The sequence below is a fragment of the Coenobita brevimanus genome, chromosome 60 (assembly GCF_032717465.1).
Source record: "Coenobita brevimanus isolate Jiangsu-jjx chromosome 60, ASM3271746v2, whole genome shotgun sequence".
Lineage (NCBI taxonomy): Eukaryota > Metazoa > Arthropoda > Malacostraca > Decapoda > Coenobitidae > Coenobita > Coenobita brevimanus.
The window spans coordinates 41,043,610-41,064,857 of NC_137013.1; the positions used below are offsets into that span (position 1 = coordinate 41,043,610).

The window sequence follows — 21,248 nt, forward strand, 5'->3', positions numbered from 1 at the left end:
CTTCTTGCTCCCATCTCTCCTATTTTCATTTTCCTTCTATTATCATTCTCCCGCCCATCTTCTTATTTTCCTGTCATTCTTTTCCTCCTCGACTGCTTTTCCAATCTCCTATCTCTTTTTTTCATTCAGTTATCTCAACCATCTCTCTTAGCAGCTTTACTCTCTGTTCTCTTTCATTCTTCTTTATCCAAATTCTCTCTCTCTCTCTTTCTCCATTTTCCTGTTCCATCTCATTCTCATCTAGTCCCCCACATTATTATTATTATTTTTTTTTATCTTATTCTCTGTGCCTCCTCTTCTCTTTCTTTTCCCCTCCCTCCTTCCGTCACACCAGCTCCTCATTTTCCACTCCCTCTGGCTCTTCCCTCGACCCTCCCTTCCTCCCTCCATCCCCTCCCACCCTTCTTTTCCTCCCTCCCCCCCTCCTTTCCTCCTCCTACCCACCCTCTTCCTGCCTTCACCAGTGTCCTCAATTCACCCTCCCACTCTCCATCCATCCCCTCCCACCCTTCTTTTCCTCCCTCCCCCCTTCCTTTCCTCCTCCTACTCACCCTTCCCTTGCCTCTTTCCTCCTTTTTCTGTCTCTTGCACTTCTTTCTTCACCTCATTCTTTTACAACCCTTAAAAAAATATGCATCCAACCTTGCTTTAAGTACTGTTCGTATTATTTCTCCACGGCCATACGTAACTGAGGTTAGTTTTCCCTCCCAGCACATTCCATGCTTAAAATAGACCGTCTTGCCCTACTGTCAGTCCATTACGGTACTTCCCTACGCAAGTGTGAAGAACCTGACTTGATCCTAGCATCGGGATAAGCATTTAGATGATAAGTTTTTGAGGGCCAACATAAATGAAATCTGTTATTATCCCTCGCATACACTCTTCTCTGGAAGTTCTTGCACTAATGTCAACCTATTACGATGTCTCCCAGTGCGGATGTGAAGGCCCAGACGTATTCCTTATAATGAAAAGAAATCGGCCTCTAAAACTGCGACCCTAATAATCAGACTCATACCTCACAAACATGACGTTCTTCAAAACAGCTCGAAAGAAACCATACGCGATAAAGAACACGACCATTTTTCATAATCAGTTTGTTTTATTCTTGCACACAAAAAAATCCTTAAAAACAGAGCCTCCTCCTTAACTACTAACTCACTTCACATTTTTCTAAGCAGATGTGAAGGACCAGAACTGCATCTACTATTAACTCACTCCAGTCTTCTCTAAGCAGATGTGAAGGACCAGAACTGCATCTACTATTAACTCACTTCAGTCTTCTCTAAGTTAATGTGAAGGACCAGAACTGCATCTACCCATCATCGAGACATTCAGACTGTAATAGGAAGATACTCGAGACGCCACACCCTTGAGCGCCACATGATGAAAGTGTTCCGAATACAGTGAAGTTACTCTACCCGCTGAGCAACTGGCTTCGTTACGTAAGAGGTGTTGGCTGACCCGCGGAAAGCCATACAAATAATGCTTGTGTGGGGATGAACTAGTGAAGTGAATAAAATAATGATGACTCTGTATCTATCTATCTCCATATATCTACTTATCTTTTTGTTTATCTATTTATAGCCACAAAGTCTCCACGTCCCCCTGTCCCGTGCCACTGTTCAGCCCTCTTTCCAAGTCGTATCATTCTCATTTATATCTTTTTGCACTCCATCCCTCCACCTCATCCTCGATCTCCCACTCAATCATATAATTCACCCTCCTGCATATATTTCTCAACTCCATCCCTCCATCTCATCCTCGAGCTCCCTTTCTTTCCCTTCATGCCCTACCACTTCATGCTATTTAATTTCCCTCGATGTACACTAAATAAAGGGTACAGGGTTACACGAGGGTACTGTACACTTCATAATCATCCTAATCCTCACAATCCACTTACAAACGGAGTGAACATGATCAAGTAATACGAAAATAAAAACATCAAAGAACCATTCTAAGCGGTTCTCAGAGAAATGAACCGCACATTCGCTCACTTAGAAATCAAGACTCCAACATAATAATCCCCACACATTTACGGGCAGCCTACATACACATCCTCACATGCAACATGTTTAACTTAAAATACTAAGAGGTTTGTGAGATTACTTGTCTAATAAGCTAACGATGCCTAAGTTTTAAAAGATTTTGACAAGATACAGATTATACTGTATTGTTGGCGAATCATTTTGTTTTTTTTTTAACTAATGTTCGCACATCCGAATGACGATAGAAAATTATTAGTTTTGAGGATTATTTTCATTGGTATAAGTACGGTATACTGTACAAAAAAATATATTGTTTTGAAGATTGGAAAATAACCAGCAAACTTACTCGTCTGAGGATAAGACATATAGTGTCAATAAAGGATTTTCTCGCACATATGAAAGCAAAAAGTAGAGTAAAAGGACCCTCACCATACACTATATTGATTTTTGCCCCTACAGTTGGCTAAGGGGTGTAGCCAGGCCGGCGCCAAAGTGAGGAGGGAGGGCGTAGGGAGGAAGGAGAAAAGGAAGGGTGTAGGGAGGGTGGAGCAACGGGGGGGGGGGGCAGACAGTCAGAGAGGAGAGGAAGAGGGGGGGGTGAGGGAGTGTGGAGGGTGAGGGGGGGTCAGGGAGGAGAGGAGGAAAGGGAGGGGTTACGCCATGACACTCTCCCTTATCCGCCTCCCTCCTCCCATCTCGCCATCTTGCTATCCCCATCAACATTCTTCCATGCAAACCTCCTCCTTCCCTCCCTTTCTTCAAATTTCCTTCCCTCTCCCTCTACGCTTCCTCCTTTCCCAGCTTCCTTCAAATGTCCTTCCCTCTCTAAGTCTACGCCTCCTCCTTCCCTCCCACACCTCCTCACTCCTATCTAACGTATATCTAATCATATCGAATACAAAGGAAGGTTGATACACAGGATATAAACAAAGGACTCATACATAATAGATATTTAACCCGACACAAAATTAGAGCTAGACAGATAGACAGATAGACATATAGACGGATCGGTGGGAGGGGAGAAGAGGGACAAGTAATATGAACACTAAGCGTATAAAAAGGGAAAAAGGATAATCAGTTGAGTAGAGGCGTCTGGTGGTGGCAAGAACACAAGACGCCACTGCACCGAGATGGTTCAAGATGGTATGCTTAACGGGGTGTAACAGGTTGAATATGGATGAGATCTGAGGATGATGACACACACACACCTCATAACTCAGTCTTATTCACACACACACACACCTCGTAACTCAAGTCTTATTCACACACACACACACACACACACACACACACACCTCGTAACTCAGTCTTATTCACACACACACACACACACACACACACCTCGTAACTCAGTCTTATTCACACACACACACACCTTAACTGTCTTATTTATTTCTCGATCTTTTTTTTTTTTTTTTCGATAAAAACATCCTACTCCAGAAGTTATTAATATTCTTGTCACTTCTGAGAGAGAGAGAGAGAGAGAGAGAGAGAGAGAGAGAGAGAGAGAAGAATTATATACCCAGCGACCTTCAATCCAATCATGTTTGGATACTCCCTGCAACTCGGCGTAGCTAGTAACAAACACACATAAGATTCAGCATCTATCATTTATTTCCATTTACCAAACTAACAATTGTGATTTCCTCAATACAAAAATACAACTTGAACATAAACTATCAATAATCCAAATCAATTATAATTCGGCTGGCATCATCACACGCCCGTATTCACAAACAAGAGACAAACCGCTTCTCGTAGCCTAAGTAATATTTCTTTTTGCAGGAAAGACTAGGATATCAGACAGTTCCTTAGTCTCTTGTATCTATTCCTGCAAATACCACTCTTAGTCACGACGGGGAATTGATTGTAAGTTTGTTTGTGAATCCCCACCCAAAGTTTCCCAGCTAAACTTGGATTAATAACGTTAAGCGTGGTTGTATGTCCCTCAATGCTAGTCTACCAATTAAAATTATTTCTATGATGCTACACGTCTGTTCTGGATATATTTTCGCTCATCCAATACGTCACAAAGTTAAATTCTTGGAGGGAATATATATATATATATATATATATATATATATATATATATATATATATATATATAATATATATATATATATATATATATATACAGTATATATACATACATATACATAAATATATATATATGTATATATATATAATATATATAAAATATATGTAATATATATAAAATATATATTATATAAAATATATATATAATATATATATATATATATATATATATATATATATATATATATAAACAACCAAAATTTACGAAGTAAAACACGAAAACAATAAAATGAACGACTGGGAATTTCCTCACTTTTCAAGGTCGGATATGATGACACTGGGAAGATATGAAAATCCCAGGTGACTATAGGAAGACAAACAAAAGCCTTCCTAACAACAGCCTTGAACATTTGTGTACACTACGAATACTGAACACGTCTGAACAATATAAGGACGGTTACTATCATTTACGTAACAGTTTTGGTTCGTATCATTAACTGCGAACTTCTGAACAACTTGCAGTTCATCAGAAGTAACCACAGTTACTTGACACAACAGTTATGGCCCGTAATCCCACCCCTGAATTCGTATGAGCAACGCAAACTACATGAACAGTTGCTCTATCAACGTGACAGTTTTGGCCCGTAATGTCACCCTTGAACATTTGTGAACAACGTAACGTACATGATCAACAGTAAGAACAGTTCTGGGCCGTAACGTCACTCCTGAACGCTTCTGAACACAAAAATGGCGGCACGTTATTATATTTGCGTTAACAGTTTTAAAGCGCTCCAATATCCAGCCAATTTTCCCGAATCATCCAGCCACACAAAATAAGGGGTTGACTTTGATTATACGAGTATACTGCCGAAGCGGACCAGTACCCGTTTACTTATTGATCTCCTGTTGTATAACTTAAAAATCAATCCGAGTTTTGAATAAAATATTAACAAAACTTTTTTTTTTTTTTTTTTTTTTGGCTTCGTACATTGCAATTCCAAATCAACATAATAAACTACTGTAATATTACTTTTCAGATCAATTATATGCTCCATCCTCAATGCATAAAACTGAACCTAATTAAACAGAAAATAAGGCATTGCTATTTTAATTATGACGTAATTCTCTCTCATACTGCTAAAAATGTTTCATAAACTTAAGCTAATAAAACTTCCACACAGCATAAACTTTAAAGTTGCTTCAATAATTCTGAACTGCATCCATTTCACGCTATAAAATGTAACACTTTGTACAACTTTAAAATCTATGAGTAAAGTACTGTAATAACGACATACTCCGTACGGTATGATATTCAAATTAGTAACTTTCAAGACTTCGAAAATCATCTTGTATACCTTTCCATCTATAAAAAGAAAATAGTATTAAACGATATCAATACAGCTACGTTATCAAAGCAGTAACAATTCACATAATGCTTAACTTTCAAAGTAATATATATATATATATTCCAAGGACCGAAATCGCCGAACTAATCAGCTTTCATTTATATCTAAATTCGTCTTTTTTTAAATAAGTAAAAAAAAATTGTAATGATTAACTCATAATGCTTAGCTTTCAGATCATTACTTTCAAAAGATCAAAATTTTCCCGTATGCTATAATTCAACTTTCAGATCTATTCAAGCTTGTTTCCACATGGTAGTTAATAAAAACATTCCATCGGTTCAGTTTAAAATGCTCAGAAACTTCATAGCTACCCCCAAATCAACAAAAATCCCATTCTGCTTAACTTTCTATGAACTAAAATACCGTTCTGGCACATTATAATTTTCAAAGCTGTCAACAATATATACAGCAGTTTTCAACACAACTCCAAGGGCCAAATTCTCATGGGATTAGGTTACTCTCTTAACACCTTTTCCGCGGCGACTCATTTTGCATAGCACACCTTAATATATTCTGAAATAGTTATCCTTTGCTGATTCTAACAGACTAAATAAATAAAATCCAAGAGAATACTGGCGTGTAATGGACGTTCATAATATTACTCCTTTATGTTAGATATACAATTAATGTTCATGTTTGATCAGGTATAACATGCAAAACAAGTTGGGTGTCATACGAAAAACAAATCGCTAAAGATGAGGTGATACAAAGCCTCCTGTACCCACGAAAATACGGTTCCACTAAAAAATAACAAAATAATATTGCTGATGCCGAGGGCCTTCAACGGCGGGACGGTAGCGTCGTGTAGCAGAATGTCAGGGAGCCGAACACCGCCCCAGCCTATAATTCCCGCCAAGGGTTCACTTGCTCAGCCACATTACTGCAAAACAAAAAAAATCGAATATTCAAAACTTCACCGAAATAAGTCTTTAATTATTTTGATGGGTAATTATAGACAGGTCTTTAACTGAGTCATTATAAACAAGGCTTTCATTATTTATGGCCACTGTACTTGTCATTTTAGTATTTCATTGTAATTTACACGAAACAAGTCTGCTGATTTATTGTATTTTTGCAAGTTTCAATATCTCATTTTTAATTAAACGAAACATGTCTAATTATTATAGTTTCGTAAGTTTCAGTATTTCATTGTTAATTTGAACAAATCTGTTGGATATTATAAAGGCCTTTCAATTTGTCAGATTTATCATTTTAAGTTGTCCCCATAAACACATGAGATAAAATCTATTATTATATTATAGTTTTTGTATTATTATTATTATTATTATTATTATTATAACCTTGGAGACTTATTAAGAAGTAAGGGCGTCTCATTCCAACAGACTCCTTTTGTTGTGGGAGCTACTAGGCTCCTTGCACCAAAAGCTGTTGGAGGTGAACCTTACGTCAGTAAAACAAGTGGTTTCCAGCTCCAGTTTAAATCCTTTTCAGTCGCCTCAACCAACACGCAGGGGAGTATGTGGATCGTACTCCTGTTCCACCATCGCAGGGAATATGGTGGGATGCTTAATAAAATAAACTGAGAGAAATCTTCAGGAGACGTACATAATCTTTATATTTATGTGCACTTTTACCAATAACACATCCACGAAAATGAATACTGAAGCTATTACAAAAACCACCTCGAGATCCCTAATAATCGTACGTTTATAATTGGGTATCTGAACAATATAAGCTTCTTTTTTTTTCAATAATTTACTTTATACTGATACCTGTATTTTCAATTATGTACTGCTGCGCATTATTTTGCAGTTAATATTCCCGAGTATGGTAATTCATCATTCACTATTTCATAATTTCCATGGAAGCATTACCCTCTCATAGTCGGGACAAGTTTAGTCATGTACTACACCCAACGATATGCAATGTTATAAAGTCGGGTGGGTCAAAAGGGCATTAGTAAATATGTATACCGTGTATATATATATATATATATATATATATATATATATATATATATATATATATATATATATTGTGTCCGACTATGAGAATTGGCTTCACATGTTCCCAAGGCCCAGTAGTCTTCCTGTTTGCTACCACTAACTCTCTCAAGTTCGGGATAACTCTCATAGTCTAGTCCAAGTAACGCCTGACGATCATATTCAACTATGTCACGGACGCCCCAGTTAAGAAACCACGGGATATAACATAAAGTACCGTCACCTCCAGTGAAACGAGGAACTGGCATACAACGTGAGGAGACTGTGGCGGATGTGGTAGTGGCATTGTGCTCGAGAGTCAATGGCGGGGAGGAAAGGCACAACACCTACACGAGATTCTTCCACTAGCGCATCTTTGTCATCTCAAACAGGCTGCCACCAAACGATATTACTTAACTTCGGAGGTTCCATCACGAGTATAATTTCTTTAACCCCACCCCCCCGGCGAAAAGGAGGCGGAAAACAGGGTTGCTGTAAAGGTAAGCTGACGGATAGTGGCGGTTCAGCAGTGTGTATGTATGTGTGAGCGTGTATGATGAGACGCCCATATCTGCTCCTCTGGCCCTTCTTTAGCTCTGTGAAGGGGTTCCTGGAGGGTATCCTGCATCTAACCCTTTTAATCGAAGTCTCCCTTAAGTCGAGTTAAATCGTGTGATGCAAGCACGGATGAAGTAAAAATAACGTCCTAAAGGTGAAGGGGTTAATGAAGACCATTTAACCCATCTCCCTGAAGGTGAATAAAATTGTATCGATAGAACGAATAAAAACATAAATAAATAAATAAAAGATAGCATGGGTTACTTATGAATTTCACCGAACCCAAGTCTCATGGAATATGAATAGAATCGTGTGTAGATAACATGAATAAAGTCAATATGAGGTTATGACAGTGAAGATGTCTTAGTATGAAAACATTTCAGAAGTCGTGTGTCGGCTCTATGAATTAGGCAAAAGTGGGAGTGGAGGCTCTACTGTTTTTTTTACTCTAACTTGGCCTAAAACTGCCATCTCTCCATCTTGAATTATGAGTTTTAACATTAGATTAACGCTAGAATAAGACGAAATACTATAAAAAAAAAGACGTCAAGCTGTAGTAATGTCTTTCTCTGCCACTGAGCTACGTGAAATAAGCTGCAAAAGGGCGAACTTTTGGGCAAAGATAGTGTAAGAGTAGTTTTGTATACGACTATAAAAAAAAAACGTATGCAGGCCGAAACAGCAGGAACAAAGCCAAACTGAGGTGATAGCAGCGATGGATAGAGTACAGTATATAACATGGTGTGGACATGAATAAAGTACCGGTATTAAAAAAAAAATCGAGTGAAGACTCTACAGCTCTTTCATCTTAACTTGCCTCTACATTTTTCCATTGCGTTTCTCCGTGACTAGCATCATATTCTAGTGTAAATCTATTGTTACAAGTCTGTACTCGAGATGGGGGGAGGATTATATCAAGTTACAGAAAAAAGGGATATAGTACAACATATCCAACCGTGTGTAATTAGCAAGAACAAAGCCAAACTGAGGTGGTGGCAGTGAGGATGGGTATACAAAATCGTGTAGACTGCACGAATAAAAACAAAAGAGAGAAGGTGGTGTTGAAGGGGCTAGTGCGAGTACGTAATAGGGTGGTCTGGGCTTCACGGGACCTTGAAGAAGCTTTACGTAACCCCGCATCCCCTTGTTATTGTCATGTTACTTAACCCTTCAATACGCTCATGTCTTGTTTTACTCTCCCTGTTTCTGCTTTCTTCTCCCTGCCTCTGCTTTATCTCTCTGCTTTTGCTTCAATCTCGTTGCCTCTGCTTCATTCTCCCTGCTTCTGCTTTATTCTCCCTGCTTCTACTTTATTCTCCCTGCTTCTGCTTTATTCTCCCTGCTTCTACTTTATTCTCCCTGCTTCTGCTATATTCTCCCTGCTTCTACTTTATTCTCGCTGTTTAAGGACGATATTAAATATTCCTTAAGGGAGACTTTCTTGAACTGAAGGAGTCTGGTCTGACCTTTATTAGCAACTTCACTACAAAGAGCCTTTCCTTACTTGAATAAAATCATCATCTCTAAGTAACAGGAATAAAGTAAAACGGATGGGAATATCGTCTCTAAGTAATAGGAATAAAGTAAAACGGGTGTGAATATCATCTCTAAGTAAATGGAATAATAGTTCCCCCCTTCTCTCTCTCTCTCTCTCTCTCACACACACACACACACACACACACACACACACACACTATTCATACACTAGGCTTATTTTTTTGTCTTAAGTACACAATAGCATCTAGCCTAATCCTATCACTACGCTGCCTTACTGAATTCTTGCTACCACGACACGATACTCCCCCTAACATTAAGCAAAATCGTCTGGATATAGCAAGAGCGAAAAGGCATATCGTTATACAGGTCGAAGAAAAAAAATGAACACAATACGTACAGGTAAATAGGGAAAAGGTAAAATAAATAAATAAATAAATAAATAAATACAATGCAATCTTACTGTCTTGCCATGTTGGATTATCCCATTCAATATACGAGTACTTATTCAACTCAATGAAGTTATTATAGAAGTCAGTTAAATACGTTCTGTACCTCGTTAAGGCTTGCTTGTATCAATGACGTAACATGAGCACAGTCGTAAGGTGTGTGTGTGTGTGTGTGTGTGTGTGTGTGTGTGTGTGTGTGTGTGTGAATAAGGAATGATCAGCAATAACTTTATCACAAATCTAATCATCGCACCAATATCAGTAAGGGGATGTGTGAAGTGATAAGATAGGGCTCTCTCTCAGCTTACTAAAATCGTGACATTACCTTAAAAAAAAAAAAAAAAAAAAAAAAAAAAGCCATTCATGTGTTCATTCGCCTGATAAAGACTTAACCAAAACCATTATCAACACTATCAACCACCAGACACAAATATCACCAGAACAAACATAACTACCATCACTTAATCACGAGCATCATCTTAACCATCACCTATCAACAAAATTATCACAACTACCAGCATTATCACAAGTACTATCACCCACCTACATCGGTAAAAGGTGTGTCAGATTGTGATAAAGGTGATAAGGACTTACTAACACTACGCCTAACACTATTACCACCATTGTTACCACAAAAGTCACAACTACCACGAGAGCCACACCTACCGTACCACAACTATCACCACAAAAACAACAATCACCACCACAGCCATAACTATCATCAACATTTCAACACCATTATCACTATCGAAAGTCATAACTATTACCCCCACTGTTATCACCATCAACCATCACCACTACAGCAAAACGCATGTCTACCATAAATATCTATCACCACCCACCAAGACCACCACTATCACCACACCATCTCCCAGGCCAAGATGATAAGTTACATTGCGCAGTGTTATCTGACAAAGCCGCCTATGAGTTGCACTTCGCTTATTATTGTATCACAGAAAGTGACACTACGCTACATTTTACCCTTATAAAGTGTAGTTAATAAGTATAAAGGTATGTGTATTGTAGTGGCCGGCTTGTACACGCCTGTCATGGGTGGCCAGCTGTACTATAGGCCTACACGTTTAAACCTTGTTACAAGTAAAACGGTAATGTATTATAATCGTTGACGAAAAAAAAGTGTTTCAACTCCCATTCGCGTGATTAAGGAAATCAACCTTTATCTCTTCAATCTTCCTTCAGAATGCAACCAAAAAGTCACAGTTTACTACATTTACCCACACTAAGAGCATAACTGGCAGAGTTTTGAGATGGCTGCCAAAGTGAGGACTGAGATGAAAATTTAATGACTGCTATGGTAAATTGTGTGATGCTTTGGAAAATAAAAATAAACTCTGAAGTTTGTCCCAATGTGTGGAGCTATGATGATGATGAAGACTAATTCGTTCGTAATGCATGGTATAGTAATTAGTGGGAGGCAGCCATGAATTTCGAAGGCTCAAAAGAATCTGAGGCTTTCTCATCCCATATATGGACACTATGCACCTGCATGAGTACGGTACTGGGAAACTTAGCGACGATAATGATGATGACGAGGAGGAGGAGGAAAGTTAACAAAGTGCACAGCTTACGAAATGAAGACGATGATGATAATTATGATGATTATTCTTACCAAACTGTCGCACGTACGAGACGATGCAGACGATATACCTGGTTTGTGAGAAGGTAAGCCTTGTCTGTGGCTTAGCTACATCTACACTTTCATTACCTCCACTATGCACATAACTAAATCCTCTTTATATCTCGCGTAAAAAAAAAAGAAAAAAAAGAACGAAAATAAAAAAAGGACAATGAAAACAGTGCTACAATAGTCCAGGAAACTCTAAAAGGTATTGCATGTAATAGTGTGTGTGTGTGTGTGTGTGTGTGTGTAAAGGATGGCAATGTGGTGGTGTAGTGGGGAGTGTGGTGGGTGATGCTGCGGAGTGGTGTGATGGTGCGGTGTGTAAGGGAGTATCGGGTGGGTTGTGTTAGAGCGTGTGGTGATGTAGCGTCTTATGTGTAGTGTAGGTTAATGGTGTGGTGCTGAGTATCGGGTGGGTTGTTAGGGCGTCTAGCGATGTATAGCGTGATATGTGTAGTGTAGGTTAATGGTGTGGTGTTAGTGTGATGCGTGGTGGTGACGTATAATGTAGTACAAGTTGATGATGTAGTGTAAAAAGTGTTTAAGAGAACTATCACCACCATGCATCCTAGGTGACAACACGGTTACCAGATACACAACACAGGGCTGCTCCACAACAGGTACATTCGCAGTCAATAGCTCCTACACACGCCTTAGGTTCCGAACTCAATTTGCGAGATTCCAACCCTTCCAACTTGCTTGAATACTGGTTTGATTACCACGATCACAATAAGTTCTGACGCAGATTCAACACTGTGTATAAAAACTACTGACTGCAACTGTACACTCGCCAACCATAGTTTTTGTTCACCATCTACCCCAACTAGTGACTGAAAGAGGTCGTAGCCAGGGTTTACGAGTACCATCGAAGAGACCTGTTGTTGACATATCAGATACTTTTCTACGTGATTATGAGCGTGATCAAGAGAATCATCCAAGCTGTTCCTCCTGTAATCTGACAATGCTGCAAACTTCCACCTTCAGACTATAGCTACAAAATGTTTTCGTCTGGTATGAGTCTGGCTACTACTTCCCTCTAACCGTTGGCAGATGGTCAACACAAATTATGGCTGTGTACGGGCTAATACTCTAGTGCTGCTGATCACCGATTAAAGATATATGGTCGTAATTCAGAACTTTATAAATCAACACATTTTTTCATCAAATTTTTTAAACTCTAAATGTCTATAGTTTTTTTTTTTTTTTTGCTTGTTTCTTTACCTCCATTATGTAGAATGTTTATTATTCACAGTATTGTACAGGCACCGAATTATACTTCTGTATACCGGTACCGTAAGCTATCAGTATACTTCGATTTCTTTTCCACTTAACTAATACTGAACTTTTTTTGAGTGGGAGATATACTACGTGGTAAACTAAAATAACTTAAAATTCATACAGAATACAATCCAGAATCCATAATCATTTAGGATAATCGGTGTTCAACTGTAGTGAAAGTGAGAGTAAGGAGGAAATGAGGAGTGCGGTAAAGTACTCACCCTGTACTGACTGAGGCTGCCTCCCACGGGGTGTGACGATGTGTGTGAGGTGTGGTGGCCGGTATATGGTGGGTATCCTGCTGCCTGGGGCTGGCTCTGTGAGTACGGTGCTCCCGGGGCACTACCATATGGCGCTGCACCTGGGGCTCCAGGATACGGGGACCCTCCCGGAGCTTGTGGGTATGGTGAGCCCCCAGGGGCAGGGGGATACCCTGGAACGCCTCCTCCTGGTGGGTAGGGTGATGACCCAGCCCCTGGGGCACCTAGGTAGGGTGATCCTCCTGGTGCAGGTGGGTAGGATGGTGCTCCTGGTGCAGGGGGGTAGCTAGGTGCCCCAGTGGAGGGTGGGTATCCTGGTGCCCCAGTGGATGGGGGGTAGGCCGCTGCTCCTGGTGCCGGGGGATAGGGCGCTGCTCCTGGCGCCGGGGGGTAGGGTGAGCCTCCAGGGGCAGGAGGGTAGGAGGCAGCGCCGGGTGCTGGTGGGTACGGTGAACCCCCTGGGGCAGGAGGGTAGGGTGCAGCACCGGGGGCAGGAGGATACGGAGCGGCGCCAGGGGCAGGAGGATACGGGGATGCTCCGGGAACAGGAGGGTAGGCCGACTGGGGGTACGGGGAACCCTGAAATACGGTGTGTGTATATATATATATATATATATATATATATATATATATATATATATAATCATTAAAGCTCAATACATGCATTATACATTCTTTAATGAAGCTCATAATTATCAGTAATTCATGTAATTTATGGCACCAATATGCAATTCAGCAGCAGACTGACACAGAGGCAACACAAAACTAAAGCCATCCCTTTGGGCAGCCAGCCTGCCACAGACATGTTTTCTACGTAAGATAGGCCTAAGCTTTCACACGCACACACACCACAACACACTACCTTTCTGTATTATGTGCAGGCCTATACTGTAGTGTACTGTACTGCTGTACTCCTTTAATGATTCTTATGTTAAGTAAAGTTGGCATGATATGAGAGAACATTGGTACAGCACAGCTGACAAAGTGAGAATACGAGTGGGGCAGCTCAAGATATTTCAGTTTCTATATAATTAACAAATGCAAACCTTACAACTAAATTAGGCAATGATATTTCATATAGGCAATGGCTGGATACGTTAACAGCACTGGCGTTAATTATGAATGGCACATGCGGATATGTATGCACTTAATCTTTTATCGTACATTTCAAGACTTATTTGATAACTAAATGTGGATGTAGTTAAACTATCCGCATTTACGATCCTGGATGTATTTGCAACTTTATAAACTTACGCTTACAAAGTACATGTAACAGATTACAAACAATTTAATGATAGTTCACTGGTCACATTATCTGCACAAAAATATAGTCAAACTAAGGCTGAGAATTCCTAATTTTTGACAAGAAAATCGAACACAGGCTACACTCGCAGTCCAAGTTTAATTCTGCTAAATCAAAATCGACGAGTATTAGAATAAATTACATAAGAGAATACAGCACATCCATTCAGAATAAGTTTTTAATTTAGGAACTACGAATACGCTACGAAGTAATATACCATAGTTCTCTCAGGTGGAAAACATCTAACTTAACTAGTACCTAGGCAAAAAGTGGAAATGGGCTGATGAAGAAGTAGGATACAGTAAAATCTGTTAGCTTACAGTAAGTAGGCCTAACCAAGAACAACACATCCTAGCAGAGCAAATGAGTAAATATGCAATGAATAAATAAGTAGTGGCGGCAAGATGGTATCACACTTATTACTGTTAGTGTCAACACGCACCACGCCAAGCCATGCAAACCTACAGAATACGGTGACGGAGGAGAGAGAGGATAGCTCATGGGCATCTGCAAAATTATGTAAATTGTATCACAGAGGAATAGGACAGGCTGTCACGTTAATATTAGCAGGACTATGGATTTCTCCCTCACGCACATTTAATTTACCGACAGTGGTTTTTTAGCATAAACTACCGTGACAGAATTTCACACGTTAGTAGCTAGGCTATGATTTTCACGTTAATGACGACAGGCAACATCACCATGGACTTTTTCAAGGTTTTATTGCTGATAGAAGATATTTCACTGAAAAACTGCCTACATTTATGAGAGAAATCATAAAAGAGTACGTTAAGAGAATACAAGAGGTAAACACTCAGACTCAGCTGCATCTCACAAACAACGAAAAACACTGCCAGGTAAATGTGACACTTTACACATTCATTAGCGAACAGGAGTTTTCACAAATAACCTACATTAGGAACATAAGATTTTTACAAATATTACACAAGATATTCAAAAGAGATGAACCTGCTAATTAGGAAATCATTAGTTCAGAGTAATATGGGAGAAAATGATGACTCAAAGTAACGATGTTGTTACTGCAAACGTTAGCATTACAGGTATTTCAAACTACGTAATGAGTGACAAGAGGCACCTGATATAAATAATTCAAAGAGGAATAGTATGACTAGAGAATTAAAACGAACAATTAGTCTATACGATGCTATCATTCATAACCATTAAGACCAAAAATCAGGAATCTCACAACTACTCCAATAACAAGTTTAAAAGAATAGGAAAGAGATGCAACAGTCACAAGAAGAAATGCTTAAACAGGAAACCAATCTCTTGAAAACACCAACATTCATGCTAACCTTTGCAAACTGATCAAACACTATACAGTAGATATTTAATGTGAGGTATTTACTTCAGCGGCAGATAGAATTCTTTACTTATCAATCTCCTGCCGATTTTTTACCTCTACTGTTCCCTACCAAAGGATTTCATTGATTTCGCTTGAGAGGGACTGTTTACACTGAAGGATTTTACGCCTCCAGTATGATCTGATTTTGCACGTCGTTTAATAAGAGGCAGCGGAAGATTTTGTCCCCTCTTTTCCTTGTGTTTCCCGCAAAAACTTATCTTACCTAAGACAGGGAAGTGGATATACTAATCATCTTCTGATTAACTAAAGGGTGGTATCTATATTTTTGGATGCCTTAAAACCATCAGCTCGAAAAGAAAGACAAGAAAACTACAAGACAGTACCGGTATACAAAAACAACAAAAGAGAATACCGTAACAGATGAAGACGACAGACAGACTGATATAGACAGATAGAGATATACTGCAACGGACAGGAAAACAGATAAGTGATAATGATGATAATGACATTACTAAAACAAAACTCACCTGTCCAAATCCCAAGTTGGGGTTGCCTCCGGGGTAACTCATCTGTGGGTAGAGTACAAGATCACGCAGTTCATTAGTCTCTCACAAACAATTACATAAAACGTCAAACTTATTACATAACTCAGAAATACATGAATACATAGTCGGTTATTACATTATCTGAAACATAAACTGCGATAAATAAGTGCATATAATGAGTCCAAAACTGTATGCCATGTGTTACTCATAGATTTTTATAAAGCTGCTAAGCTACCTCATACTACCGTACATATATAGGTTACATACTGTACATTAAAGACTGACAGTCTCCGGCCCGTACTCTCGTAGCGCCAAATCCACGCAAAATTCGCTCAAAGGTCGCCGAAATCGCTACATACAATAGAACTGAAGTATAACACTAGCGAGTGCTAAAATCTCTGGAATACAATATATATATATATATATATATATATATATATATATATATATATATATATATATATATATATATATATGTATGGTAATCAATTTCCTGTCACGACATTAAAAATTGTTCCGATAAAGAAAGCACTACTCAAACGCTAAATAAGTAACCCTCCTTGTGAATGACTTTCAAGCACCTCTTCCTTAGCAATAGGCTTATTACAAGGCAATATCCCTTGTTTGTCATATCTTGTATATCGACACAGATTACGTAAATATGCAAACATCAAAGTGCTAGAAAGGAAAAGGAAGTGGGAAGCCTCTCGTACTGTACATTGGTCAATTGCCCTCTCCACTGCCAGGAAACTGTCAAAACCATGAGAGGGTCTTACTTGGTTAACTCTTAAACCTTGGGGGACGACTGCTCTATTTAACATTGGTCAAGGGTCATCTACACTAGCTAATGCCACGATTTTACTCCCCACTAGAAAACCACCAGAGGTCTGATGATTAATGACTGCGAAATCTACTGACCCCCTTCGAGATGTAAGGTGTAGAAGCCCGAGGATGGGCTACCACTGAGCAGTATCTCGACCTAGCGGCACCCAGCCCACTTCCCTTGGCAATACTGCATAACTTAAAGCCTCCACTATGGGGACTGAACCTAAAGTACGGGAACCCATCACTAGATCAGGCGATATTAGGAGTTAGAATTAGCTATATTCATCAGGCTGGCATCTCCAGTAAAGCAAATACTGACGAGTGGAGGCGGCCTGGCGTGTTGTGTGATGGCCGTGGGTTCATTTCCTGGAAGGCATGGTTACCATATGAAGATACCCTACACGCGAGGAACTGTTACTTGTATTCTTTCCCCTTTCGCAGCCAAGGATGCAATCTGGGTACTTCATTCAATTATAATGGCGAAAGCTGAATGGACGGTGCATGAAAACCCCCAATCCCTGAGGGTCATTTACGTAAGATATGAGCATTAGATGATTAGCCTGCATGCCACATAACACAGTAGCCTGCACTGAGCAGCAAGACAGACAAGCCAAATACACTAAACTCTCAGCATGGGCTTAATAAATTACTGTCACAGGGGGTTTGCTTACCTCTCCGTACTCTCCTTAACATATGGGCCTACTGTAGAGTAGGCTACATCCAAACTATTTTACTGAGACGAAGAAAACTCAAGCATTTCAAAGGTTAACCGTGACAGTGTTGACCCCTCTTATTAAAAGAATATGTCAGCGACCTCTGTAAAATAACTGGTTAATAAACACGGTTACAGAAAGAAGAAAACCTATTCAGTTATATATTATTTTTTAATTTGTTAAATTCTTGTCACATGCAACCAACATTATTCAGAAAAGAACCTCAGAAGAGGAGTGATGATACAGCCTTCACTATCTCCTTATATAAGGTCTTTCATAACCTGAATAACTTGACTTACCCAACACGAATAACCTTACCTGACAACTCTGCAACTGGGCTACAGGCTAGTTAAATTTAACAACACACACGTTCCATAATGCTCCGTTTGCAACTGAAGTTTGAGTCTAGTGGAAGTGCGGAAATAACTCTGAGACGCTATAAAAATTAGTAGCCGATAACGTAACATCTGGCGTCATTGACAACGAAAGCAGCCATACACTGCCCCAGTCCACAACACAACCGTTGAACTGACGTGCCAGGTTTAGGCGCGAATGGAATGGCAAACTCACCCCTTTTTCAGAATTTACTGATCGCCTATGATTTACTCCTTCGGTTAGCCTCCATCGCACACTTCCATGGAAAAATGAACCATATGTGATGTATAAACAAGTACGTCAACAAACTTACGATCTATTCGCAATCGTAACTAAGATCTTTTATAGGATGAACCCATGACAGGAAAATTCTGCACTTGACTTTCCTTGTCCTTCTTGAAAAATCAAAACATAACTTCCCCATCGCAACTGAGATTGATTTTTACAGGATAAATAAAATGCATAGGAAGATTATACACTCAACCGTCCTACGAACAAATCACAGTTACATTTGACAATAACTTTGTGAATCTGGATCCACCTTGTTATGGGTGTGATGTTAGTTCGGGGGCCTTAGGGGAACATAACGAGTTTGGTCTGGGAGCGCCTGTGCAGCTGTGACCCGTATTCTCGTTAGCCCAGCAGGCTCCCTGGAATCTCTTCCTAATCAATTTATTATCGCACACGGCATGTGATATTCACTCCATTATTCATATGCAATTATAGTAAAATTATATGAGGTGAGTTAATGCAATAATATCTTAAGTGTTGTTATAACGCTACGAAAATGCGGCTCTAGCACCGTTAGGAGACAAATACTGCTGCTATTCTACCCACACTTTCATAACTTGATCTACCGCTGTGCACTACAGTCGGTTTTGTCAGCGATAGTTTTGCTCCAGTCTATGTAATGTTTAATTCTCGTGCTGGAAGTTGCACATTTATCTGGCTTTCATTTTCTTTTAATAACTCCTTGTCATGAAGAATCTTACACTGCCAGTACCGATAACATTTATCGCTGTCTAACGTTAATGCAAGAATCGCAAAATCTGATAACACAATGGAGGTTGCACTTTTCTAATGGTGGTTGCACTTTTCTCTATGGGTTACCACATCTACTGCGGACTCCAAAACAACTGCTGTCCACTTCAACAACAATTACAAGATACAACGTTTACCTTCAAGTTGTTGTCTGGCACACGATACGGAGTTTACTTGGAGCACAACACCACGCTCAGCCTCACCACGATCCTCCTCGCAACTCCCGCATCTCGGTACGATACTTCTTCCTACCTCCAGCACCGCCAGATATGGGACGTGCACAGTAACAAAATACAATGATACTCATTTATAATACTTAGACAGTTTTGTATACAGTACTCTATGAGACCGAGAACAGGTGTTATTTGCTGATGCACTTGCTAAAATTCAATAATAGATACGGAAATATCATGTCAGGCCAGTGTACCCAACAAGGTCAGTTTGTCGTCCGCCAGCGCAGTCGTCTTGAAATAGTCTTAACACTTGTGAGTCAAGTGCCCTACCTTCCCCACCACAAGGTTCATTCTTCAGTATTCCTCTGCTGGCCCTGTAATGCCTGAAACTAACTTTATGCTGAGAAAGATGGCTAACGTTGTCAAATTATAATTCCTGACAAATAATAATCAACCAAAACACACGGAACGGGATTCCAGTGCAAGATCAGGCAAACCCAAATGCGGTGATCTGAAACCGTAAGGGGCGTAACACACAACAAATCTAGTTTTGAATGGGCTAGTGTACAAGAGCAAACTCTTCAGTAGGCTAAACAAGAATGGCTAGTGTACAAGAGCAAACTCTTCAGTAGGCTAAACAAGAATGTGATCTTTCTTTTGAACGTGTGTCGCGTCACGTATTTTGAAACCATCCCTCTAAAAGTTTAAATTAAGATCTACAAACGCAATTTTCTAGAAAGGCATCATCAGCAGTATAACAATGCGTGATGTCTTGCTTTGAACACACGTCACCACAACAATATGGCTGTACAGGGTGTTTTAAAAATCGCCCAAGTTAAAAAATGTGCAACTTGTTCAACATCCTGTACATTATTTTAACAGAGAACCACAAGTTATACTTCATAAGCCTGTGCGGAATGTCCTTTATTTCTTACTTCTCTCACCTTTCTTTTGGTGCCAATTCCGCGCGAAAAACTTTGACACCACATACCATGGATAACCTTTTGTGTGTGTGTGTGTGTGTGTGTGTGTGTGTGTGTGTGTGTGTGTGTGACATTGGGCATAGACTTCACAGCCCGTTACCATGGCCCAGTAGTCCTCCTACCTCCATACATCTCCACATGTCACCATTTCGGCACTAACAGCCACCGTCCATTTTGAATACATGCTAGGGCTGTCTCACACAGGACTGGTATATTGGTATCAGCGGCGGTATTGTGCCTACTGCACAATGCCTGTTGGTCATGCTCCACGTTAGTAATTTTTAATGCAATATACTTATTTACTATCTTACCAGTTGGAAGAATTTTTATTGACATGAAAGCAGATTTATATTCTTGGGGCATTACGAGCTGTATCGATCACTTAGGGTATTACTAGTCCCCTTCATACTTTTTTACCAGTCTCGTCTCATCTATGGCGTTGGCAGAGCCATATGCAGGATTTATGATGACGTTGAGGGAAGGGGCAGGGGGTGATATTGCGTAATGATTTATGCCAGCCCGCAACCTACTGTACACCATATCAATACTATCTTGTTTTACCGTTTGAACCTTGTAACCGTCCTATCCTTCTAACCCCCTGACTTTACCTTTTACTCCAACGATTAGCTACACCGGTGGACAATCTTGCATGCAGAAGTGAGGAGAAAGGACGTTGCATGACGATCTGCTAGCTATAAAAGCCTACAAACCTTACGTCCCATGCCTCTGTATACTTTAGTAGGAAGGCCTTGGAGAGGAAGAATGGGGCGAATATATAGAGTCCGTCGGCAGATTTCTTTGTCTTGCAGTGAATAGTTTGTCTTTTATATCATCTGTGTTTATCGCAAACTCTTATTATTTTCCCAGGGGAGGAGGGAGGGGTTGACGAATGCCTACGGTGCTCATCGATA

At 39.8% G+C, this 21,248-nt stretch overlaps 1 protein-coding gene across 2 annotated transcripts in view; it reads right to left on the reverse strand.

Moving 5' to 3' along the window:
* The window catches only part of LOC145403047 (annexin B10-like), a 49,505-nt gene extending 30,097 nt beyond the window's left edge, over positions 1-19,408 (reverse strand). Inside the window, exons 1-4 of one of the 2 annotated variants that reach the window (XM_080274889.1) lie at positions 19,319-19,405; positions 16,210-16,251; positions 14,821-14,862; positions 13,014-13,631 (exon numbers count right to left, since the gene is read on the reverse strand). In XM_080274889.1, coding sequence (XP_080131015.1) covers positions 13,014-13,631; positions 14,821-14,862; positions 16,210-16,251 — 702 coding nt within the window. In that variant the 5' untranslated portion in view covers positions 19,319-19,405. Of the gene's footprint in view, positions 1-13,013; positions 13,632-14,820; positions 14,863-16,209; positions 16,252-19,318 lie in introns of both variants that reach the window. The other variant, XM_080274890.1, reaches the window with a different exon arrangement.
* Between the last annotated feature and the right edge of the window lie 1,840 nt (positions 19,409-21,248).